We start from the raw sequence: 26,412 nt of genomic DNA on the forward strand, positions 1-26,412 counted from the left end.
ACCCACCACTTAAAGGTTGATCCTTGGCCATCACCTACATCTTTCTAACCGTATGGTCTCTCCTCCATAAACCTTCTCCCTGCTTTCCCCACCCAGGTAGTCATTTCCCTTAATCACATGTTCATCACATTATTTTGTTTCTCTGTTTACATAGTTTTTTTGTGTCTATATGTATGTCTTAAAACTATGTATATTTTAGTTTTTAACTTTATGATCTGTTTTTTGTTTTGTTTTGTTTTGGTTTTTTTTGCGGTACACGGGCCTCTCACTGTTGTGGCCTCTCCCGTTGTGGAGCACAGGCTCCGGACACGTAGGCTTATCGGCCATGGCTCACGGGCCTAGCCACTCCGCGACATGTGGGATATTCCCAGACCGGGGCACGAACCCGTGTCCCCTACAACGGCAGGCGGACTCTCAATCGCTGCGCCACCAGGGAAGCCCTTTATGATCTGTTTTTAATTTTATAATCTATATATAATATTTGGGAGCTTCTTATATATTAATCATATATCTATACACTTGACTAAGGCCTCCTATTATTTCTAATAATTTGTGGAATCTTTTGTTTTCTATGTAAATTACATCATTCACAAATAAATATAATTTAACTTCCTCCTTGGCAGCCCTCAGGTCTCTAATGTACTTATTAATTTTTTTATTTTATTGCACTTGCTAGGAAATCTAACAGTTTTACATTTACATTTCTAAAATTAAACCATCCTTGCTTACCTGGGACAAACTCAAGTTGGTTGTGGAGTAACATACTTTTTAACTAATATTTTGCCTATCCTTGACCCAACACCTATTTAGAATATCGTCTTTAGGAATTTTGCAACTGTGGTCATGAGTAAAGCGGCCCTGGACTTCCCTTTCATGTAACATCTTTGTCTGGTACTGGTATCAGTATTACTCTAACTGGGGAGTTGTACTTCTTTTTCTACTGTCTGGAAGTTTGATAGGCTACGATTCTTGAAAGTTCAGTAGAACTTGCCTTTTAAAACCATCTGGGGCTTCCCTGGTGGCGCAGTGATTAAGAATCCACCTGCCAATGCAGGAGACACGAGTTCGAGCCCTGGTCTGGGAAGATCCCACATGCCGCGGAGCAACTAAGCCCGTGCACCGCAACTACTGAGCCTGCGCTCTAGAGCCTTCGAGCCACAGCTACTGAAGCCCACAGGCCTAGAGCCCATGCTCGGCAACAAGAGAAGCCACCACAATGAGAAGCCTGCGCACCCCAACAGAGTAAACCCCGTTCGCTGCAACTAGAGAAAGCCTGCACACAGCAACAAAGACCCAACGCAGCCAAAAATAAATAAATAAGTAAATAAGTAAGTAAGTAAATAAATAAAAAAAATAAAAATAAAACCATCTGGACCTGGTATTTCTTTGTGGGAAGGTTTTAATCATACTCTTTTATTTTGAAGAGAGAAATTACTTGAGTGCAAGGTTAAAGTGTAGGAGAAAGGAAGAAAAAATAGAAACAGAAGAAAGCAGCTGTCTGTTAAATAGTGTATAAAGGATTTTATTTACTATATCCATTATCTCATTTAGTCCTCAAAACACCCTTTCAGAAGGTCTATCAGTGCTATGAGTCAAGGTCCATTCAGGGAAAGAGAAACTGCATTAGGTATTATAAACAAAAGACATTCAATTGTGAAAATTGGTTACTTGGGTGTTAGAAGAATAAAAGAACAAAAAAGACATGCTGAGGTAACCCAAGGTTAATATCTGCAGGAAGCAGCTACCACCCCTCGGGAAGAGGTAGTATTCCCAGAACCTACAAGCTTGGAGAGGGCCCAAGGTGCTTGGAGAGGGGCTGGTGCTTGGATCTCTGGGAGTAAGCTTTGAGTAGCTGGTTCTCAGATCCCTGAGGAGGAGGCCTGGCCTGACAGGTGATTGATAGGCCCAGGCCGGGTAGCCCAGAGGATGAGTGAGCATGGCAGGGCTGGTACTCTGACAGCCAAGGAGCCACAACCCACTGCTCCTTGTCCTTCTAAGGGAATACATCACGGCTATTCCTGAATGCTGAAAGATGCTAGAGACTGGAATTAACTCTGTTTTCCTGTGGAGCAATGCTGATAATAGCTGGAAAATAAGAAGAAAATCCCTTTCTCTCTCTCTTTTTTTTTTCTTAAACCCTTCTGCCTTCCTATAGGCGGAATCAAACAAGTTTGCATGGTGTTAAGCCCTGTTGTCATAGAGCAGAGGATAAAAGGGTGGGCTTGCAGCTGAGAGACAATAGCTAAAAACCTAGAACAGTGAATACCATACATATTTACAAAGAGAAAAGTGAAGCTTAGCAAGTTTAAGTTATTCGGTGAAGATCTGGAATTTAAAGCAGGCCTGTGCTGTTTCCACCACTATCTAATCTAAAACACCATTGATTGTTAGAGGCACCATTATTGAATGTACCACTGAGGAAAAAAATTCTGCCAGTTAAATAAAGCACACCATCAGTTGTAAGATACATACCAATTTCAGAGATTTTAAAAAGCTAAAAAAAGAAGTGTTATCTTAAGATCAATGAAATATGGTTTATAAATAAATTGCCTTGTAAATGCCTTGTAAATAAATTGTTTTTGGAGTTGTTGATTTTGAAACGTCTATGGAATATCCAAGTAAAACATTTAGTAGGCAGTTAAAAATGTGGAGTTACAGCTCATAAGAAAAATGGAGGTTAGAGATACAGAGGTGAAGGTCATCTGTGTGTCAGAATCATAATCCAGAAACAGGTTTGCTAACTGTTGTGGGTTGTTTTTTTAACTTTTAACAGTCACTCTGAGTCTATTATTTATACCATCTCATTTTAGTCTGTTCTTTGCCTTATCTCTTTATGATGGCATCTGTTGGTAAACCTTAATATTGTCTTTTATTATTCAGGAACACTTATTTTTTTTCTTAAATTTCCACAAGCAAAGATCATTTTCTTTTCTCTCTTCTCTATAAAAAGTATGTGGTCTGCTACCATGCAGTCTTCACAAGGGTGCAATTGGAAGTGCTCTTATAAGTCCGATAGTGCAAAGTAGGTCTCCAGGGGAGATAGATGATGTGAAGAAATCTTATCTGTAGATTTTCATGATTTCTCTATTTTTACAGGTCCAGCATGTCTGGTTTGCACCTAGTAAAGCAAGGTCGAGACCGAAAGAAAATAGACTCACAGCGAGATTTCACTGTAGCTTCTCCAGCAGAATTTGTTACTCGTTTTGGTGGGAATAAAGTGATTGAGAAGGTAAGTTATAACCTGCTAAATTATTTTTTCAAAAGCACATGAGATTTAATGCCTAGATTTGTTGTCTAGATTTGCTCAAAACCGATATTTAAATTGAATTTCTGAGACTGCAGAATTATCCTTTCTGCCTCCCTAGCATCCTATTAAATAATTTCACTATTTTCTGTAATATGTATTTACCACTGACAGTTTAGTCATAACTAAGTAAGAAGATGAGGCAGCACCCATAAAGCGCTTTTAGAAAGATCTTGCGGTTTTTATGGGGTTGAGTTGCACTGATCTGAGAGGGTATGAGAAATTGATTAGCTTGTGGGGTGGTGGTGAGGAGGTAACATGTCCTAACACTGGGTTTAGAGCTAAGGGAACGGAGAGAGTTCCAGAACAGAAGGCTTCAACAAGTTTGATACAGTGTAACCTACTGGGTTTCGCCAGGAATTTGAGATGTTTAGAGGGAATATACCACATGAAATACTTAAAGAGATTACAGGTGTTTTGAAATGTTGTGAGTTAATCTGTGTCACTTTTATCTAAACCATATTGGAGCTGAGAGAATGACTTGGTTGAAATAGCTTGCAGTGATTAAAAGATTAAAGGATGGGGACCTATATTCTTTGTCCTAAAAGTGTTGCTTTAGCGGTGCACTCCTGTTAGTCTTCCAATGAGTAGAGATTACGTGTCTCCCAACCTATGTTATCCTCAGGGTGATGATTGCAAGACAGGCAAGGAGGTGAAAGGTTTGTTTAACAGAGAAGTCTCAGGATCACTGATCCTTCTACGCTTTTTCTTGTGACCGTTCTTTCTGGGGTGGTCTGCACAATTCTAAGGCATTTGGATTCAGCATTTTGGAGAGAGGTGGTGGTTAGTATAGGCATTCTTATACATGTTCAGGACTCTGTGCCTTGTTTCACTACAACAGAGAATAGTGCATGACACTACACTGTTGAATCTTCCTCCAGCCTTATTTATATCCATCTTCCCCCTGACGTTTGTTTCTTCTATTCCCTAAAAGTAGGTATGGTAGAATAATTCACAAACTCATAAGATTTGACTAACTGATTTTTCCCTTCAAGAAATGAAGTTAGAAAGGAGTAAGTTTTAGCTGTCACATATTGAAGTATTTGCTTAGCTAACATCTTAAAATACCCCTTGATCATGTGGGAGTTGTTCCTAAATGCCTAGACCAACAGTACAAATTCCTAGTTGAAACTCTGGCTTTTCAGAGGAAGATCTACACAAGTGATTTCATCTCTTTTCCTCTGTCTTTGCCTGTCTATTCTACCTCTCTCCAATTCCCATGTTCCCACTCTACCAGGTTCTCATTGCCAACAATGGCATTGCAGCAGTGAAATGCATGCGGTCTATCCGCCGGTGGTCTTATGAGATGTTTCGAAATGAACGTGCAATCCGATTTGTTGTCATGGTCACACCTGAAGACCTGAAAGCCAATGCAGGTAAGTTATGAACATTAAGAAAGCATCATCCTCAAGCATAAAACATTGAATGGCACAGCCTTTAAGGAGAAGAATGTTAACTCAGGGGGATTCCCAAACCCAAGGATTTCTCTTTTAAAAAGTGTCGATAGTAGGCATAGACAAGGATTGTGTTATATTTAACCTCAACGTAGACGCCTGTGTTCTAAGTAAAAATAGGTAGAAATTTAACCAAAGTGTCGATACCGGTTTTCAGTGTTGTTTGCTAAGCCACATTCTTTAGCATGTGTCAGTAGAAACGTTTGGAAGGAAATGCTATTTACCTTATGAGTTACATTGAATTTTAGAGCATTTTAAGGTTAAGATTGTTTTTTCCCCTCCTCCTGGGAGGGGGAGACCTCTTGGGACCCAAATAGGTTTCACTCTGCAGGCTCTTTGGCATATTCTCTCTGCTTAGATGGTTTTCCATCTGAGAGAGGCAGATAAAGACTATTGGTGTAGCTGAGAGGTCGTGGCTAGTCCTTCCTCTTCATACTTTATATCACTAAAGTATAATCTCTAAGACAGAGTACCCACAGATAACATTAGCTCTTTATTTTATTTTATTTTTTAAAAGTTATTTATTTATTTTTGGCTGCATTGGGTCTTCGTTGCTGCACGCGGGCTTTCTCTAGTTGCAGTGGGCAGGGGCTACTCTTCATTGCGGTGCGTGTGCTTCTCATTGTGGTGGCTTCTCTTGTTGTGGAGCACAGGCTCTAGGCATGTGGGCTTCAGTAGTTGTGGCATGCGGGCTCAGTAATTGTGGCATGCGGGCTCAGTAGTTGTGGCTCGCAGGCTCTAGAGCGCAGGCTCAGTAGTCGTGGCACATGGGCTTATTTGCTCCATGGCATGTGGGATCTTCCTGGAGCAGGGCTCGAACCCATGTCCCCCGCATTTGCAGGCGGATTCTTAACCATTGCACCACCAGGGAAATCCAACATTAGCTCTTTAAAGGGCTGTCTTTTAAAGCTATTTTAGTCTTTATATGTACTCTCTATATTGAGACAATGATATTAAGACTATTCCTAAGGAGTAAGGGTTATTATCTTTAGAAATGAAGAAGGCACCAATTTATTGGAAAATAGATGTTATATGAAATCATTTAGATTGACCCTTCAACACCTCTCAGCTGCAGTTTCGTATATATGAAAGGAAAATCATGTCTATTTTACTGGATAGTTGTAATGATGAAATTGTGTATAATAAATGTAAAGTACCTTGCATGATTTCTTTTTCCTTGTTTCTCCTTGGTGCTCCTTTTAATTCATGTATTCATTCACTCAATGAACATGGAGACCCACAGTTTAATAAGATATGATCTTGCTCTAGGAAACAAATAATTTCAATACAATGAGTTAAGTGCTATAATAGAAATATGCACAGGGTACTGTGGAACACAGAGATGAGCCATTGTAACTCTGGCCCCTGCTCTTGGGTTAAGGGTTAAGAGGGGTTAACAGGGTAAAGAGAGCTTTCTGAAATGGGTTTTACCTAGCCAAGAATGAGTAAGAGTTAGTGAAGCAATTAGGGGGAAGATAAAGGTATTACAGGCAGAAAGAACGTATATGCAAATGTTTGAAGGTGTGACATAGTGGTTTCTGGAAACTGCAAGTGGCTTGTTAAAGTACAAGACATGATCTAGTATTTGTCAAGGATGGTCTTGTTTTTCATGTTAGCACCATCAACAAAGGCAAAATAGTAGATAATATAGTAATAAGAGCAAGGTGGGGGTTTTTTTTGGTGGGGAGACAGGTTTGGAGTACATGTGATACAAGAAGATTCTAGAAATCCTACAAAAAATTGAATATGTACTTCTAGAACTTAGAAATAATGAGAACTAGAGATTAAGAGTGTACATTATCGGCAAATATATGACAGTTAACACTACCTCCTGAAAGATCAGATAGAAAATGAAGAGAAGAGAGTTAAGGATGAAATTTAATAGAAGGCCAAAATTTAGGGATAGACTCAGGAAGATAGGCCCATAAACAGTGTTGAGAAGAAATGGTCAGAGAAACAGAAGAGAAAAGCAATGAGAAAAGAGAATTTCAATAAGGAAGGCTCAAAAGTGTCAGTAGTCCAATAAAATAGGAATCAAAATCTGTCTGGCGATTAGCTAATCATTGGTAACCTTTGCAGAAATAGTTTTGGTGGAACAATGTGAGTATGCAGACTAATATAGGAAGATAAGGAATGAATGGGATGAGACATGGAGACAGCCAATGTGGACAAGTTTTTTGAGAATTTTGGATGAGAAGGGAAAAAGGAAAGGCAGTAACTGAAGAGAAATTTGGGGTCAAGAGAGAATTTTTATTTTTCAGAATGGAAGAGACTTAGGAATGTTTCTGAGAGGAAGGAGCCAAGGGCAGGGGTGGGGGCCGGGGGGTAGCAGTACACAAGAGAGCTAGAGGAGATGGAAGGGGATGGGATCATGAGCACCAGTGGACAAAAGTACTCATATCTTTTGACTAAGAGAGTCTATTTCCTGGGGTTTATTCTGAGGAACAAAAATCAGTAATGGGGCAAATACGTTCATACAGGGATATTCATTGCAGTGTTATTTAAAATAACAAGAAACCAGGAATAACTTGTGCCCACCATTAGTGATTAGTTACGTAAAATCTGTTGCACCAATTCTATGAAATACCATGCACCCATTAAAAAATATTTTGTGGAGAGGAGCTTCAAGATGGTGGAAGAGTAAGATGTGGAGATCACCTTCCTCCCCACAAATACATCAGAAATACATCTACATATGGAACAACCCCTACAGAACACCTACTGAACGCTGGCAGAAGACCTCAGACCTCCCAAAAGGCAAGAAACTCCCCACGTACCTGGGTAGGGTAAAAGAAAAAAGAATAAACAGAGACAAAAGGATAGGGATGGGACCTGCACCAGTGGGAGGGAGCTGTGAAGGAGGAAAGGTTTCCACACACTAGGAAGCCCCTTTGTGGGCAGAGACTGCGGGTGGCAGAGGGGGGAAGCTTCGGAGCCATGGAGGAGAGCACAGCAACAGGGGTGCGGAGGGCACAGTGGAGAGATTCCTGCACAGAGGATCGGTGCCGACTGGCACTCACCAGCCCGAGAGGCTTGTCTGCTCACCAGCTGGGGCGGGCGGGGCTGGGAACTGAGGCTCAGGCTTCGGTCAGATCCCCAGGAGAGGACTGAACACAGCCTGAGGTGTGAACACAGCCTGAAGGGGTTAGTGCACAACGGCTAGCCGGGAGGGAGTCCAGGAAAAGATCTGGAACTGCCAAAGAGGCAAGAGACTTTTTCTTCTCTCTTTGTTTCCTGGTGTGCGAGGAGAGGGGATTCAGAGCACCGCTTAAAGGAGCTCCAGAGATGAGCGCGAGCCATGCTGCCCCAGAGACGGGCATGAGATGCTAAGGCTGCTGCTGCCGCCACCAAGAAGCCTGTGTACAAGCACAAGTCACTATCCACACCTCCGCTCTTGGGAGCCTGTGCAGCCCGCCACTGACAGGGTCCCGTGATCCAGGGACAACTTCCCCAGGAGAACACACAGTGCGCATCAGGCTAGTTCAATGTCATGCCAGCCTCTATGATCATCTCTATAGATGCAGAAAAAGCTTTCAACAAAATTCAACACCGATTTGTGATAAAAACTCTCCAGAAAGTAGGCATAGAGAGAACTTACCTCAACATAATAAAGGCCATATATGACAAACCCACAGCCAACATCATTCTCAATGGTGAAAAACTGAAACCATATCCACTAAGATCAGGAACAAGACAAGGTTGCCCACTGTCACCACTATTATTCAACATAGTTTTGGAAGTTTTAGCCACAGCAATCAGAGAAGAAAAAGAAATAAAAGGAATCCAAATCAGAAAAGAAGAAGTAAAGTTGTCACTGTTTGCAGATGACATTATACTATACATAGAGAATGCTAAAGACTCTACCAGAAAACTACTAGAGCTAATCAATGAATTTGGTAAAATAGCAGGATACAAAATTAATGCACAGAAATCTCTTGCATTCCTATGCACTAATGATGAAAAATGGGAAAGAGAAATTAAGGAAACACTCCCATTTACCATTGCAAGAAAGAGAATAATATAACTAGGAATAAGCCTACCTAAGGAGAAGAAAGACCTGTATGCAGAAAACTATAAGACACTGATGAAAAAATTAAAGATGATACAAACAGATGGAGAGACATACCATGTTCTTGGATTGGAAGAATCAACATTGTGAAAATGACTATACTACCCAAAGCAGTCTACAGATTCACTTCAATCCCTATCAAACTACCACTGGCATTTTTCACAGAACTAGAACAAAATATTTCACAATTTGTATGGAAACACAAAAGACCCCAAATAGCCAAAGCAATTTTGAGAAAGAAAAAGGGAGCTGGAGGAATCAGGCTCCTGGACTTCAGACTATACTACAAAGATACAGTAATCAAGACAGTATGGTAGTGGCACAAAAACAGAAATGTAGATCAATGGAACAGGATAGAAAGCCCAGAGATAAACCCATGCACATATGGTCACCTTGTCTTTGTTAAGGAGGCAAGAATATACAGTGGAGAAAAGACAGCCTCTTCAATAAGTGGTGCTGGGAAAACTGGACAGCTACATGTAAAAAAATGAAATTAGAACATGCCCTAACACCATACACAAAAATAAACTCAAAGTGGATTAAAGATCTAAATGTAAGGCCAGACACTATCAAACTCTTAGAGGAAAACATAGGCAGAACACTCTATGACATAAATCACAGCAAGATCCTTTTTGACCCAGCTCCTAGAGAAATGAAAATAAAAACAAAAATAAACAAATGGGACCTAACGAAACTTCAGAGCTTTTGCACAGCAAAGGAAACCATAAACAAGACAAAAAGACAAACCTCAGAATGGGAGAAAATATTTGCAAATGACAAAGGACTAATCTCCAAAATTTACATGCAGCTCAATATCAGAAAAACAGACAACCCAATCCAGAAATGGGCAGAAGACCTGAATAGACATTTCTCCAAAGAAGATATACAGATTGCCAAAAAACACATGAAAGAATGCTCAAGGGCTTCCCTGGTGGCGCAGTGGTTGAGAGTCCGCCTGCTGATGCAGGGGACGCGGGTTCATGCCCCGGTCCGGGAAGATCCCACCTGCCGCAGAACAGCTGGGCCCGTGAGCCATGGCCACCGAGCCTGCGCGTCCGGAGCCTGTGCTCTGCAACGGGAGAGGCCCCAACAGTGAGAGGCCCGCGTACCGCAAAAAAAAAAAAAAAAAGAATGCTCAACATCATTAATCATTAGAGAAATGCAAATCAAAACTACAATGAGGGCTTCTCTGGTGGCGCAGTGGTTGAGAGCCCGCCTGCCGATGCAGGGGACATGGGTTCGTGCCCCGGTCTGGGAAGATCCCACATGCTGTGGAGCGGCTGGGCCCGTGAGCCGTGGCTGCTGAGCCTGTGCATCCGGAGCCTGTGCTCTGCAACGGGAGAGGCCACAACAGTGAGAGGCCCGCGTACTGCAAAAAAAAAAAAAAAAAAAAAAAAAAACTACAATGAGATATCATCTCATACCAGTCAGAATGGCTGTCATCAAAATACGTACAAACAATAAATCCTGGAGAGGGTGTGGATAAAAGGGAACCCTCTTGCACTGTTGGTGGGAATGTAACTTGAGACAGCCACTATGGAGAACAGTATGGAGGTTCCTTAAAAAACTAAAAATAGGGGCTTCCCTGGTGGCGCAGTGGTTGAGAGTCTGCCTGCCGACGCAGGGGACATGGGTTCGTTCCCCGGTCCGGGAAGATCCCACATGCCATGGAGCGGCTGGGCCCGTGAGCCATGGCCGCTGAGCCTGCGCTTCCGGAGCCTGTGCTCCGCAACGGGAGAGGCTACAACAGTGAGAGGCCCGCGTACCACACACACACAAAAAAAACTAAAAAAAAAACCTAAAAATAGAACTATCATACAACCCAGCAACTCCACTACTGGGCATGTACCCTGAGAAAACCATAATTCAAAAAGAGTCATGTACCAAAATGTTCATTGCAGCTCTATTTACAATAAGCAGGACATGGAAGCAACCTAAGTGTCCATCAACAGATGAATGGATAAAGAAGATGTGGCACATATATACAATGGAATATTACTCAGCCATAAAAAGAATCAAAATTGAGTTATTTGTAGTGAGGTGGATGGACCTAGAGTCTGTCATACAGGGTGAAGTAAGTCACAAAGAGAAAAACAAAACAAAAACCATATGCAAACACATATATATGGAATAAAAAAAAAAATGGTCATGAAGAACCTAGGGGCAAGACGGGAATAAAGACGCAGACCTACTAGAGAATGTACTTGAGGATACTGGGAGGGGTAGGGTAAGCTGGGACAAAGTGAGAGAGTGGCATCGACATATATACACTACCAAACTTAAAATAGATAGTGAGAAGCAGCCGCATAGCACAGGGAAGTCAGCTCAGTGCTTTGTGACCACCTAGAGGGGTGGGATAGGGAGGGTGGGAGGGAGGGAGATGCAAGAGGGAAGAGATACGGGGACATATGTATATGTATAACTTATTCACTTTGTTATAAGGCAGAAACTAACACACCATTGTAAAGCAATTATACTCTAATAAGGATGTTAAAAAAATCAATAAAAACATTAAAAAAATTTTGTGGGATAACATTTATTGGTCTGAGTGCATTCTGGCAAATTGTTACACTGTTTATCTATTACTGTGTAACAGTATTACCACAAATTTAACAACTTAAAACAATGGACATTTATTACCTCACAGTTTCTGTAGCTGGGTCTTCTGCTTCAGGTTATCACAAGGTTGCCATCAGCATTCAGCTGGGCCTGCAGTCTCATCTGAGGCTTGACTTGGGATGGATCTGTTTTCAAACTAACATGGTTGTTGACACCATTCAGTTTTCTGTTTGGACTGAGGACCTGATTGTGTTGCTGGTTGTTGGCTAGAGACTGCTCTTGGCTCCTTGTCACGTGGGCCACCCCAAAATGACTGCCTGCTTCCTCAAAGCCATCAAGGGAAAGTGTCCCAGTAAGATTGGCTACATTCTTATGCACTGTTAGTTTGGAAGTGACATCTCCTCATCTTTGCCATATTCTCTTGGCTAAAAGCAAGTCATAGATTGTGCCCACACCCAAGGAGAGGGGATAACTTAAGATATGAATACCTGGAGACTTAGGATCATGGGTCTGTCCAGCACAATTGCTTAGAAAAAAGTTGGCTGTAAGGAGACTGATAGCATGATATAATAATAGAAAGAAAGTACATTGTGTAGAGTCAGAGAAAAAAAAAAAGGTGTAATGACATATATCAAAACAGCAATCTGGTTACCTCCGTGAGTGGTAGTTAAAGACAAGCGATAACCTAGAAAAACATGTGAACAGCAAAGAGTTTCTACCTGTAATATGAGCACAAGACACCCTTCAAAAGAAAATGAACAGAGAACATGAATAGGTAGTCCATAAAAGAAGAATTTAAAAGGAACAATAAACACATGAAAAGAGATTCAATTCCAATGATAATCAAAGAAATGCAAACCAAAACAATAATAGATTGCGATTTTTAAAAATTTATAGGACTGGCAAAATTTCAAATTGATAATACCCAGTATAGGTGAGAGTATAGGCAATTTGGCACCCCCACTGCAAGTGAGAGTCTGAAGTGGTTTGGTTAGTATGGGAAGATATCCACAATATATTAAATTGGTTAGCAGTTTATGGTTTCTAGTATATCAAAGCATGAACTGATTATCTCTGAGTCGTGAGACAATGGGTGGTTTTGACTTTTAAAAAACAGCACATCCGGGGCTTCCCTGGTGGCGCAGTGGTTGAGAATCTGCCTGCCAATGCAGGGGACACGGGTTCGAGCCCTGGTCTGGGAAGATCCCACATGCCGCGGAGCAACTGGGCCCGTGAGCCACAACTACTGAGCCTGCGCGTCTGGAGCCTGTGCTCCGCAACAAGAGAGGCCGCGACAGTGAGAGGCCCGCGCACCGCGGTGAAGAGTGGCCCCCGCTTGCCACAACTAGAGAAAGCCCTCGCACAGAAACGAAGACCCAACACAGCCAAAAAGAATAAGTTAATTAATTAACTAAAAAAAAAGAAAAAAAAAAAGCACATCCTGATATATTTTCTAAATTTTTAAATAATCAGCACGCTTTCCCTCATAATCAGAGAGAATGATACACCTGTTTTTATTCTGAACAAACTGTTAGGGCCTCATATCTTACTCAGTGGAATTTTTAAAGAAGGACTTAAAACCTTTAAAAATTAAGAGCACAAGATAAGAAACATAATAAATATGGTGGAGATGGACCTTGAGAAAGTTATTTAACTGCTCCAAGCCATAATTCCCTGTAAAGTAGTTGCTAATAATACATGTTATATATGATTATTGAGGATGAAATGAAATAATATATATAAAGTGCTTAGTACAGTCCCTGCACATTGTAGCTGCTCTGCCACAGTTACTGCCAGAAAAGGAAAAGAGAAACATCAGGTGACAGATTTGAAAGGGGATACTGAGCCAAAAAAAAAAAAAAAAAAAAGTAAGGAGGGAAAGAAGTTATCTTTTTAAAATATCTTTCCATCCAGATAAAGGTTTTTCAAGCACTTGATAGACTCCTATAACTAACCTTTCCTGTTTAGCCAGTCTACAGACCCTCCAGACTCTACCTGTTTCCCCATTCTGTCCCAGCTTTACACCAGGAAAAGGGCTTTCTCAGAATATGTAGTTCACGTTAAAGATAAAAGGTGTCACTGAGCTTTTTCTCAGAATATAATAATGGGCCTCTTAAGTGACAGATACATCATCCTTGATATAGGGATCATAAAAACCCTTTGAAAAGGTCACATGGTGAAAAGTTTGAGACCTGCTGTTTTAGTAGTATAAGAGCTCCTAACTATGAGATTACCATTTTTAGTACTGTGACTTAACAAAGAGCCTCCAAATAAATGGTTCTGGGAATTACCCCATTAATACAGTTTGTCCTGTGGTTACGTATGATGGTACCTGTCCTTTACACAGTTTTTGCTCTGCTGTTACATTTCTGAAAATAAAGCATGTGTTCTCTGTTAATTTGCTTGTGTTTTCAGAATACATTAAGATGGCAGATCATTATGTGCCAGTGCCAGGAGGACCAAACAACAACAACTATGCAAATGTGGAATTAATTCTTGACATTGCTAAAAGGATCCCAGTACAAGTAAGAGAGGCCAGCGTCTCCTCAAAATCCAAATTCAGACTTTTTAAAAAAAAATTTTTATGGGAGTATAGTTGATTTGCAATGTTGTATTTCTGTTGTACAGCAAAGTGAGTCAGTTATACGTAAACATCTATCCACTCTTTTTTAGATTCTTTTCCCACATAGGCCATTACAGGGTATTGAGAAGAGTTTCCTTTGCCAAATTCAGCCATTTTACAGTTGGGCACAAGGGGATAGCCAGTGAAGAACTTTTAATTTTATATAAAGCATCTTTGTTGAACGTTGGTAAAAGCCTTTATATGGGATACAACAGACAGGGAAAGGAAAGGTGGAAAGAATGGAATGAGCCAACATAAAGTAAATGTAATCCAAACAAGAGGTTTGTAAGGGTCTTTCAGAGATTATTCTATCCATTTCACCTTCAAACCTCCTAGTAAGTAAAAGTTGCCTGTTTCCAGTGGAATACTCTTAGTCCAGAATACGGTAGAGTAGAAGGAGGTTGTTTCTTCCCTATCACATTGTGTTAAGGAGTTTAGGGTAAGTGTCTTAAAGCCCAAAGAGAAAAAAACTCGGGATTTGTATGGCAGTATAACCACTAGATATAAAGGTGGAGTTGGGTGGCCAAAGTAATTCAATCTGTGGAAGAAAACCAACATTTCTACAAGAGGCTCTATAGAGTCTAGTTGAAAGGCTATGAACTGAGTTTCCTAAAGAGCAACAATACTAGCTGGTTCTTAATATCAGTTTCAACCTGTTTTTGACCTCTTCAGAGGTTTTACCACAATGGACTGTTTATTGTTGTTCTGTGAAAAGTTTGCCAAGAGTCAGGCATGGAAGCTGAATTAGGCATTAGGCTGCCATGGAGCTATTGTACCTCATGGAGCTATTGTACCTCATGGAGGAGGGCCAGTCTTGGTAGAAAGTAATACAGTTTGTCATGTTCCTTTTAGTATGAATTTTAAGAATGAATCATATTGTGTTCCCTTGTAGGCAGTTTGGGCTGGCTGGGGTCATGCTTCTGAGAATCCTAAGCTCCCAGAACTTCTTTTGAAAAATGGCATCGCCTTCATGGGTAAGCCTTTCTGACATACTGTTCCTGCCTTTCTGTTTCTCTCTGTCATTTTGGCACTGGGCTCTTAGTTTTTCATCAGTCAGCAGCTCTCCGAGTAACCCTTTTCTTCATTTCTTTTTCTTTAACCCTTCATCATTTCTTACATCTTGCATCTTTTTTGTGTGTGTGTGTGTGTGTGATACGCGGGCCTCTCACTGTTGTGGCCTCTCCCGTTGCGGAGCACAGACTCCGGATGCTCAGGCTCAGCTGCCATGGCTCACGGGCCCAACTGCTCCGCGGCATGTGGGATCTTCCCAGACTGGGGCACGAACCCGTGTCCCCTGCATCAGCAGGCGGACTCTCAACCACTGCGCCACCAGGGAAGCTCACATCTTGCATCTTGATTGTGTTTTTTGTCCCCAGATTCTTTTCTATGAGATATGGAGGAGGCTCTGATTTCCAGAACACTGGCCTTTAAAAACTTTGCCATTAACATTAAGAAAACATGTGGAGAAATGACCTATTTTTATATAGAAAAGATAATTGAATACTTAGGATACGCTGGCAGTGTGCCCTTAAATATGAATCATTTCTTTCACATTTAAGCATATAGATTATATTCCTATAAGAGAGCTATTTCTTCTGACTTTTCTGCTATCCTATACGGAGAGAAAATTTGAGGTTGTATGGCTCAAAGTGTTTCTGTCTCTATCTCTGCAATGATGATTATGCTTTGTAAAGCCTATTAAAGATAAATCTTCCGTTTGGGTTTCCATAAGACCAAGGAGAGTATAATATTTTAAACTTGAACACCAAAACTTTATTGTCCTTACTTCAGGATATTGGTTAAAAAAAAAAGAAAGAAAGACTTTGTTAATATGGTAAAGTTGGATCATGACAGATGATAAAATCAGAGTTACATTTGTCAGGAATTTAATTCAGCATATATTTATATATATTGAATTCTCCCTGAATGCAGAAATTTACCACATTAGGTTCTATGAAGGGTACAAAGAGGAGCCAAAACATAGTAGTCCCCATAATCAAGTTTCTGATGTTGATGATATGTGCTGTAGGGGATACAAGACAAATACAAAAATAATTATATGGAAGACAAAATACATGTGACAGAAACGAGGCCAAAATGTTACAGTCAGGGTTCTTTCCTTGTCTTGTTTTCAGGTCCTCCAAGCCAGGCCATGTGGGCTTTGGGGGATAAGATTGCATCTTCCATAGTGGCTCAAACTGCAGGTATCCCAACTCTTCCATGGAGTGGCAGTGGTAAGAAATTATTTGTTTGTATCTTGAAGTGTAGAAAAGCTCGGTAGAATATTTGGGACTGTGGCCTTGGGGCTTAAGCCTGCTTTAAAATGTGTTGGATATTTGACAGAAATAGAATACACATTAATTAATGGTATCTTGTATCTCCTGGCTTAATTGTTGTACCTGTGATTTTATCATGTCTTAAGAATGTAAATTTTGTACCAGGTATGTAGATGCTAAATTGTAATGTAAATGATCTTGGGACTTAATTTGGAGAAACTCTGAGAAAACTCATCTGGTTCTGTGGATTCAGATCTACTCTGGGTAGGCTAGAATCTTCCTCAGAGATGGACTTCTTAGGTGGAATAGGCCTTTGAACCTGCCTGGGAGGTGACTGGAATCACTAAGAAAAAACTAAAACCCACCTACTCAGATGCTTGCCTGCCAGTATTCTTCATGCCTTCCTTTCCTTTCCTTTCCTTTTCCTTTCCCTTTCCCTTTCCCTTCCCCTTTCCCTTTCCCTTTCCCTTTCTCTTTCCCTTTCCCTTTCCCTTTCCTTTCCTTTCCTTTCCTTCTTTCCTTTCTCTCTCTCTCCCTCTCTCCCCCTCTCTCCCTCTCTCCCTTCCTCCCTCTCTTCCTCCTTCCCTCCCTCCCTCCCTCCCTCCCTCCCTCGTTCCCTCCCTCCCTTCCTCCCTCCCTCCCTCCCTCCCTTCTTCCTTCCTTCCTTCCTTCCTTCCTTTCTTTCTCTTTCTGTTTATTTAATCTTTATTTTAAAATTTTTATATTGGAGTATAGTTGATTAACAATGTTGTGTTAGTTTCAGGTGTACAGCAAAGTGATTCAGTTATGCATATACATGTATCTGTTCTTTTTTTAATACATTTATTTATTTTATTTATTTATTTTTGGCTGCGTTGGGTCTTCATTGCTGCACACGGGCTTTCTCTAGTTGCAGCGAGTGGGGGTTACTTTCCGTTGCGGTGTGCAGGCTTCTCATTGCGGTGGCTTCTCCTGCTGTGGAACACAGTCTCTAGGTGCACGGTCTTCAGTAGTTGTGGTACATGGGCTCAGTAGATGTGGCGCATGGGCTTAGTTGTTCTGCGGCATGTGGGATCTTCCCGGACCAGAGATTGAACCTGTGTCCCTTGCATTGGCAGGCGGATTCTTAATCATTGTGCCACCAGAAAAGTCCCTCTATTCTTTTTTGCCAGTGTTTTCTTGATTTGAGCCCACAGTCAATTGATGATTTGTTTTGCTTGTTTAATACCATTCAACCTCTCATTTGCCCTTGATGCAGAAAAATGAGGTCAATAATCAACCTTTCTTTTGGACATGCAGAAGGATGAATTTTTTGTAAAAATGATTTATTCTTGACGAATCCCTTGAAGAGTGCATTGTGAATTATTATAGCTGATAACAACATGAACTTTTGTTTTTTGGTACTGAAGCACAGAGAGCAAACATACACTAAAACCTCTTCCGAATAGGAACTACCATTGTCTTGAGTCAGAACAGATGTGAACTCTTGTTACTCTGGCTCTCCAGGGGGATTGCAATATCCTCTCCAGACCGGCTGGGTCAAACAGTTTAAAATAAAACGTTGAATTTGTTCTTGTTTGAGTGGAGAGGCTATACCATTCCCTTTGTGGCTGAGTACAGGGACGTTCAGGGAGTATGGAATCATGACTCTGCTGAGGCCAATAAAACCGCCATTTCCATTTCCAAGAGCTCATAAAGACTGAATTATTTCTCAGACCTCTGGCCCTGAAGCAGCCCTGAACACACACATCAAAGGTATTTTGCCTGCTGAGTTTATGTGAGAAGTCTGACGTGCTTTTTTGTTTGTTTGTTTTGTCTTGTATGTCCTTGCATTTTTTTAAATTGCTGCTTGTTAGCTCTCTTGGCTTTCTCCAGCAACAGAACCCAAGTGGCCAGGTGTTGCTATAGATAAATCCTGCTAACTCCAAGGACTGATCAGGGTTTTATGGTATCCTTCTTTCTCCCATCTACCCTCAATTTTGGATAAATATGAAAGCATTTTAAAGAAGGTACTGGTGGTCCAGTGGTTAGGATTCGGCACGTTCACTGCCATGGGCCTGCGTTTAATCTCTGGTTGGGAAACTTAAGATCCTGCAAGCCATGTGGCACTGCCAAAAAAACAGTGGGGGGAAGTAAAGAAGGTATAAGCAGAAAACTGACAAGAACAGAAGCTTTTGTAGCTGCTTTTAAGTCACTGTTATCTATTGCAGGTCTTTGTGTGGACTGGCACGAAAATGATTTTTCAAAACGTATCTTAAATGTTCCTCAGGAACTATATGAAAAAGGTTGTGTGAAGGATGTGGATGACGGGCTGAAGGTAAGTTACTAACTCTAGGGAGTGATGTTTTTCAACGGACCACTTACAGTCCCAAATACAGGGATTTGGAGCCTGGTTCATGATATACACCCATGACGGCATTAGGGTTGTAAGACCAGGAGGTATAGTTTATAGAATGAGGAAGTGACCTACATTTCACAAAAATAATTTAAATTTGTTTTGAAGCAAGCCATTCACCTGGACAGAATATTTCTTAGGTGGTTAAATCAGAGCTTTAAGGAGGTTCTGATTCTATTCTCTACCACCTGTTAGTATTTGTGTGCATGCAGGGGGAGTTGGGGGCAAACAACACTTTTTGCCCTACTTGAGTTCAGAACCAAGAAGCCGGGCAGAGAGGGATCAAAATGTCAGCTTTATTATGAAAAGAGATGATGGTGAAAATGGTTTAAGTGTGTCGCAACAGTCAGATTCGTAAACTGAATGTCAGTTAAGCAGACTCGCTCACTGGTTACTGGTGGTGTGAATAACCACAGAGGCAGAGCTTTTGCCATTCAGTTTATTGTATGGCTGAGAGCTGGCAAAGAGCATATGTTCTGTGTACTGGGCTGATCCCAAAGGGGAAAAGGCTGAGCTATACATGCTCAGTTTCTCCTTCCAAACCGACCGATCACAGAATTCATTCTTTTTCCCTTGAGGAGGAGTGAGGGAGGGAGCTGATAGAGGCTGAAACTATTACTCTAATTATTGTCTGTCCATGTAGAAACATGAACCCAAGCAAAAGGAGGTCGGCTCTCTAACATTACTTTTTCTTTCTTCATAGTTCTCTCCAGTTTGTTCCCCTTTCACTTTTTAATTAGTTGGAAGTGTCAGCTATGCCTCCAAGGAGATAATGAAATAGGCTATATTTTAGAAAAACACACTACTCTTGTTTGACTTGTATGTTATAAATTCAGGAGGAACACTGAATGCTCAACTAATTTTGCTCTGTTGTTTGCATTTCAAGTTAAGCATCCTGTAATCTCCTTAATAAGAAGAATTAATATTTCTAATTGAATTGCTAATGCTATGTTCTATTTGATATAATTTGCAAAAGAGTAGAAGCCCTTTGTAGGAAATTAGCTATTTTGCTTATCAGTTAAAATTCCTTTTTTTCCTGGCTATAAGCATAAAATTTTCTGGTAGAAAATTTGGAAAGTAAGAAAAGAGATGATAAAACCTATAAGCCCAGCATCCAAAGATAAGTCTTGTTAACATATTCATATATTTTCTTCCAGCCTTTTTTGATTCATATAATGATAATCTTTATTAGTAGATTCCCACAACTATAATTATTATGATAATTGTAAAATTAGGGCCTTACTATATACATTGTTTTTGTAATCCTAGGTTTTTTTCTACCTATACATAAGCATTTTCCTCGTGGCATTAAAATTCTTCTAAAATATTTTAAATGGATGACCTGTGCCTAGAGCTTTTGTATATTTTTAAAAGGCCTGCCTTTTTCTTATATCATGTGGGCTATGTATTTATTATTATTTTTTTTTGGCTGCGTTTGGTCTTCGTTGCTGCTCACGGGCTTTCTCTAGTTGTAGCGAGCGGGGTCCACTCTTCGTTGTGGTGCGTGGGCTTCTCACTGCGGTATCTTCTCTTGTTGCGGAGCCCGGGCTCTAGGTGCATGGGCTTCAGTAGTTGTGGCACACGGGCTCAGTAGTTGTGGCTCGCGGGCTCTAGAGTGCAGCCTCAGTAGTTGTGGCACACGGGCTGAGTTGTTCTGTGGCATGTGGAATCTTCCCAGACCAGGGCTCGAACCTGTGTCCCCTGCATTGGCAGGCAGATTCTTAACCACTGTGCCAGCATGGAAGCCCCCCTCCTACTTTTTTTTTAAATCTTTCTCACAACTGTGGCTGTTTCTTCATTTATCACCCAGTGATTGAGTTCATCACGCTAATTTTGTTTATAAGCATAGAAGTGAATAGTTAAGAGAGTTGAGAAGAGATGGGACTGTGAGTGAAGGATTTTCATGCGTAATCTACTGACAAAAATTAAAATGTGAAATGGTCTTTTTCTGGTGACACGTTTTTTAGATATTGTTACAACGTAAACCATGAAAGACTGGAATGTTTTGACAAAGGAATGACTCAGTTATTTTAGACTTTTGGTTAACTTTTCCCCAATTTACTTTTTGCCTTGACTATAATATGGACATCTTCCATATCGTTGCATGTAAAGGCTACCTCATTCCTTTAATAATTGCATAGTAGTCTAGTAAATAGGTATATCTTGATTTAACTGGCTCTTTACTTAATGGATATATAATTAAATATTCAAAACGTTTTGGGCTCGTCACCTGATCATTATAAAATACTGTAAATGTGAAAAGCACATTTAGAGCATGTGTTGAAAATTAGTTTTCTGACTACTTTCATTAATATTTTTGTATCTTGTTATTTTTATCTTTATCAAAAAGTTGAGTGAGAAAAGTTTCTGGATATGTGAGATTCCTGATTTGTTGAGTCTTATATGTTGTCGGAGGGTCAGAAGCTGTGCTGAGGCCATCAGCTTATAATAAGTGAACTGTGTATGTCTTTTTGTTTTTTTTAAAATAAAAATTATGGAATAAAGACAGAAAGTGTATACTCTGGTAACTTGAAAATAAAATAAAATAAAATAAAAATTATGGGTAATAGACAAATTCTTGCATCTTATGAGAAATTCTAATAATACAGAAATATATACAGTAAAAAGTGAAAGTTTATATCTACTCATCTTCCTTTTATAAATCACTGCTGGTGGATTTTCTAGACTTGTTTTTTTATACTTACATAGGTAAGTGTGTGAATGCACACATAATTATACATATAGTTTTACTTTGTTTTTGATCTATATGGGATTATCTTAGATTGAAACATACAAAATTGCCAGTATTCAACCATTTTTTTACCTATCAAAAAAATGCAGTTTCTTCTTGTTCAACCCAATAGTACAAATATTACTCAGGTACTTTTTTCCCCCACCTAATAGTATATCTTCAGGATCTTTCTATTTTGCTATATATAGACCTACCAAATGACAGCATTTTTAAAGGGAGAAAATGCCAGTTTTCTCCTTCCCTACTAATACCATTCTCACTTCCATTTTTCTCTTTCTTCTTGAAGGCAGCGGAGGAAGTTGGATATCCAGTAATGATCAAGGCCTCGGAAGGAGGAGGAGGGAAGGGAATCAGAAAAGTCAACAATGCAGATGACTTCCCTAACCTCTTCAGACAGGTAGAGTACAAGCTGTCGTTATTTATTGGAACTAACATGTATATCAGAGATGCATGTAATTTGGATGTCCAGAAAATATTTAGATTTTTTTGTCTACAGCTAATCTTGTCTTTCTTTCTAGCCTCTACCTGCTTATTAGCAGGGCAAAAGAATTAATAAAATGTCCAGTTCAATTTAAGGTTTTATTCATTTAGGTAATACAAGCAGTAGAGTTATTCTGTCTTATATAAAACTGCTCAGTTTCTCAGATAGCTCTTCTGCATATGGTTTGTGTGGCTCATAGGAACTCATAGTAACAAGCAAGAGTCAGTACCTTTCTGCATTTTTGTGTCCCTCTTCTGCTGGCACTTTAGACAATGTATGTGACACGGTTAATTCCTGATCTGGATGCTCTTGGTCTGGCCTCACTCAAGCTCTTTGATTGACTTCACCTCACTTCAGTTCAAATTGGCTGCAGACTCCTGAGTTTCTGTCATGTGTTCTGGCCCAGCAGTCTATAATACCGTGGCCTGTACTGCATGGTCACCACACCCTGGCACAGGGACCCTGTGGCAGGCGCATGTTCTATGAGAACGGAGGGTGGCTCAGGAAAGCTAAACCTAGGCTTTCTCTTTGCCTAATCCTCTGATTTGCAGCCAAGGATGTGGCCATACTACAAGTTGGTCGTGGAGGCCAAAGAAATGATTTCTTTTCAGAATCTTAGAGAAAGAATCCGAAGACAGGAGTCTCTTTCTCCTTCCCTCAGAGTTACCCTTACATACTTGACTCACTTCTTTTTTTCTCCTACCAATACCCAGAAAAAGGAAAATTGGGACACCTTCTGGCCTTTTCACTTTCCTAGCTTCCCACTTTTTCTTATTTTTCCCAGCATCTTTTACTTTGTACCATCTTTTACTGGTACCCCTAGCTGCATATTATTTGCCCTTTTTTGTTTTTTTCTTTAAACCATTCAGCACCAAACTTTTTGCTTCATTGTCATGAGCTAAAGAGAAAAACTCTGTGAGCTGGGTCTTCCATGATTTGATATACTAGACAAAGAAAGTGATAAAGGTATTGTTTTGCTGCATTATCCTATTTTGAGTGTCAGTATCTGAATATTACCTGTCATTTACTTTATATTCCTTCTATAATAATTCTAATTTCATAAGCAGGTCATGGCTCATGTTAATTTTTTAAAATGTTAACTCCTTTAGATAATTCAAAATTACTTATTACTGTGGAATCAAGTAGTTGAAATATCTAGAATACTAAGATTAGGAAGTTTTACGTAAAAGTCCTTAAGTTCCAATAATGATTAACTAAGTAACTCAAATCAGTCCTCCCACTGAGAGCAAACTAGAAAAGGTGGCCAAATTAAAAAAAAAAAAAAAATCTGTTTTAAGGCACTAGAGATCTTTCAAGGCAATGAAGAACTTGGGGGCTAAGATATAGGAGAAAAATGAAACCCAGAGAGGTCTCATGTTTGAGGCCATTTTTTCCCTAGAGATATCCTTTAGTTTGAGAAGAAGCAGTTGAAAAGCTGATTAGATTTTTCAACAGTCTTATAAGGCTAAAAGGACAAAACTTAGACTGTAGGGTTTGCTGAGGAGGGTTCCCTGGGAAACCTCCCACATTTTAGGTTGGGATCTTGAAGGACTAAGAATGAACTAGAAATAGACCAGTTCTCAAAGGGACTAAATCTCAGCTTCAAAATGCTTAACTCTTGATTCTAGCATGGTGTTCTAGGGTTGCTAGCGTCCCTAGCTACCAGCAGGAAGCAAATATAAATTCTCTCTAGAGAAAGGTAACATCCAGAACCTCAAATTATTTCTATTAATTTTTCAAATGCAGTTTCAAGCAGCCAATTAAAAATAAGCAAGCATCACAACATTGTAAATCAACTGTACTTCAATAAAATAAATTAAAAAAATAAGCAAGCGTATCAAATTATGCGATTGAAAATCAAGAAAAATAAAAGCCAATAGAAACAGACCCACAGAGGGTTTAGATAATGGATACATCAGACAAGGACTTTAAAGTAACTATATTTAATGTATTCAAGGAAATTAAAGATAAGATTGAGAATTTGGGCAGACAACTGGAAACCATAAAGAAGTAGCAAATGAAAATTCTAGAACCGAAAATGCAATAACTAAAATTAAGTCAATAGAGGAGTTTAATGGCATATTAGATGCAGTTGAAGAGAGAATTAGTGACTGGATGATAGGTCAGAAGAAAATTCAGACTGAAGCATGAAGAGACAAAAAGGATGAAAAATACAGAAAAGAGCATGTGAGAGAGTATTTGCAAAGATGACCATGTTAACTCCTCCCATCCCTATATACATACCTTTTTTTTTTTTTTTTTTTTTTTTTTTTTGCGGTATGCGGGTCTCTCACTGTTGTGGCCTCTCCCTTTGCGGAGCACAGGCTCCGGACGCGCAGGCCCAATGGCCATGGCCCACGGGCCCAGCCGCTCCGCGGCATGTGGGATCCTCCCGGACCAGGGCACGAATCCGTGTCCTCTGCCTCGGCAGGCGGACTCTCAACCACTGTGCCACCAGGGAAGCCCTACACACCTTTTTATAGTATGATTTTGCCTTCTTCCCATCAAGAAATAGAGTCTTTTTTTCCCATCCTTTGAATTTTGGTTGGCCTTGTGACTTGGGTTGACCAATAGAATGTGGTAGAAATGGTGTGCAAGTTCCAAAGCCTAAACTGCAAGTGGTCTTGTAGTTTCTGCCCTTGCCCTTTTGGAATGAGCCTTAGACTTGCCTTGTGAGAAGCCCAGTTTAGCCTTCTGGAAAAGAGAGGCCACACAAAGCAAAGATGAGTTATCCCAACTGAGGCTTCCTAGACCTGACAGTCACCAGCACCTTTGAGACATGTAAGTGAGGCCACGTTAGACCATCCAACCCCAGTCAAGTTGCCAGATGACTAACTACATGAGTGGCTCCAAGCCAAGATCAGCAGAAAAACTGCCCAACTGAGCCCAGCTCAAATTTCTGTGAACAAATTAAAAAAAAAAAAAAAAAGGTCAGCATCCTAAGTCACTAAATTTTTGGTGGTTTGTTAGGCATCAATGGATAACTGACCCAGAAATTGATACCTAAAGGTGTAATACTGCCCTAACAAAAAAGTAAAATATGTGGCATTGGCTTTGAGACTGGCTCATAGGTGGAGGCTGGAAAAATGGTAAGGTGGTTGTTAATGAAAGCTGGAAGAATGGTGAACAAACTTTTAGTGTGGGATGGAAAGGCAGTGAGGGAAAGGGTAACCCATGTTCTGTAATGATGGAACAATTACCTGAGGTAACTTGGAAGGTAGAGACTGTATTTAGTGAACTTGTAGACCTAGTTAAGGAGATCTTTTTAGATAAAGTGTTAACAGTATCTGTTGAATGCTTTTGGTTGCTTTTGCTAAGGAACTATAAAGAGGGATGAACTAAAGAAGGTGTTTCAAACTTATTGAGTTTGAAAATAGAACTGTTTCTCATTCCCAATCTCTCCAGCTGGCAAAAGATTTTCAAAGTAAAAAATGACTTCAGAGTACAGACCAAATCAAGAGTGCCTGGGAGATCCTTTAAGACCTCAGAAATACTTAAGACAGTACCTGGTAGATTACTCTCTCAGCTAGAAAAAAAGGGCTTCTAAGAATTTTAAAGATGTTGTCCCACGGCAGCCTGACAAACCCGAGGTACAGAGAGGTCTGTGCAGAAAACTTATGGATATGTTTTTGGCGCAAGTAGTGAATTTCTAATATGATTCATAGGAAAACCACAAAGTTTTTGAGAGACTTCTGTTGATAAATGCACCAAAGGGACTAAAGGGACAGAGACAGTTCAGACTTCAGAGAGGCCTCTGGGACTTTGATTTTCTATGAATAGGAAGCAGACTGGAAAAAATGTTCAGCTGTAAACATTAGTAATTTCTAATAATAAAAAGATTTTTCAGATTGTGGAGCCAGGAGCCCAGAGGGCAGCTAAGAGCAGAGGGGACCCGTGGATTAGGAAACCACTCACAGGGAGCAGAACAAGACCGTAGTAAAAAAACAGCAAACAACAAAAAAAATTCCATGCCCCTGGAGTAAGGGAACCTCACAACATCTGCCCGTCTGGATTTCAGAATTGTTGTGGACCAGTGACTGCTATGTACCTCCTGTCCTTTCTTCTTTGAATAGGAGTATCTTTTACAGTTATTCTCTCCCCATCTCATCATTAAATGTTGGGGGTGTTGGGGGCAGATAACTTGTCTTTTTAGTTCCCAGATCTTTGGATAAAGAGCACCTGAGGAGCTGCACCCAAGGAGTCTCTTTTACTTGTGGACATGACTTATGAGAAAATGGACCTCAAGCCTGATGCCATGATTGGATGACTTTGGGGGTCTTGGGAGGGGGTGAGTCTATTTTGCATGTGGGAGGTATGTGAATTATTGTGGCCAGAGGGCGGACCATAGTAGATTGTTTGCAGCGATGGCCGCAATAACCTCTCCTGTTCTTGAGTGTATATCCCTTTGCAATGTGACTTTGCCTTTCCTCCCATTAAGAGGTGGCATCTCTTTTCCCACCCCTTGAATCTTAGCTGGCCTTGTGGCTTGCTTAGACCATTAGAATGTGGCCAAAGTGGTA

The 26,412-nt window shown here is 40.3% G+C and overlaps 1 protein-coding gene across 1 annotated transcript in view; it reads left to right on the top strand.

Annotated features, from left to right (window-relative positions):
* ACACA (acetyl-CoA carboxylase alpha) overlaps positions 1-26,412 on the top strand; it is a 237,910-nt gene that overhangs the window by 49,433 nt on the left and 162,065 nt on the right. The window contains exons 4-10 of the mRNA XM_065897277.1: positions 3,097-3,229; positions 4,542-4,680; positions 13,802-13,911; positions 14,902-14,983; positions 16,145-16,243; positions 18,475-18,581; positions 21,698-21,808. Coding sequence (XP_065753349.1) covers positions 3,097-3,229; positions 4,542-4,680; positions 13,802-13,911; positions 14,902-14,983; positions 16,145-16,243; positions 18,475-18,581; positions 21,698-21,808 — 781 coding nt within the window. The remainder of the gene's footprint in view (positions 1-3,096; positions 3,230-4,541; positions 4,681-13,801; positions 13,912-14,901; positions 14,984-16,144; positions 16,244-18,474; positions 18,582-21,697; positions 21,809-26,412) is intronic.

The sequence above is a fragment of the Phocoena phocoena genome, chromosome 19, assembly GCF_963924675.1.
Source record: "Phocoena phocoena chromosome 19, mPhoPho1.1, whole genome shotgun sequence".
In the NCBI taxonomy this organism is placed as follows: domain Eukaryota; kingdom Metazoa; phylum Chordata; class Mammalia; order Artiodactyla; family Phocoenidae; genus Phocoena; species Phocoena phocoena.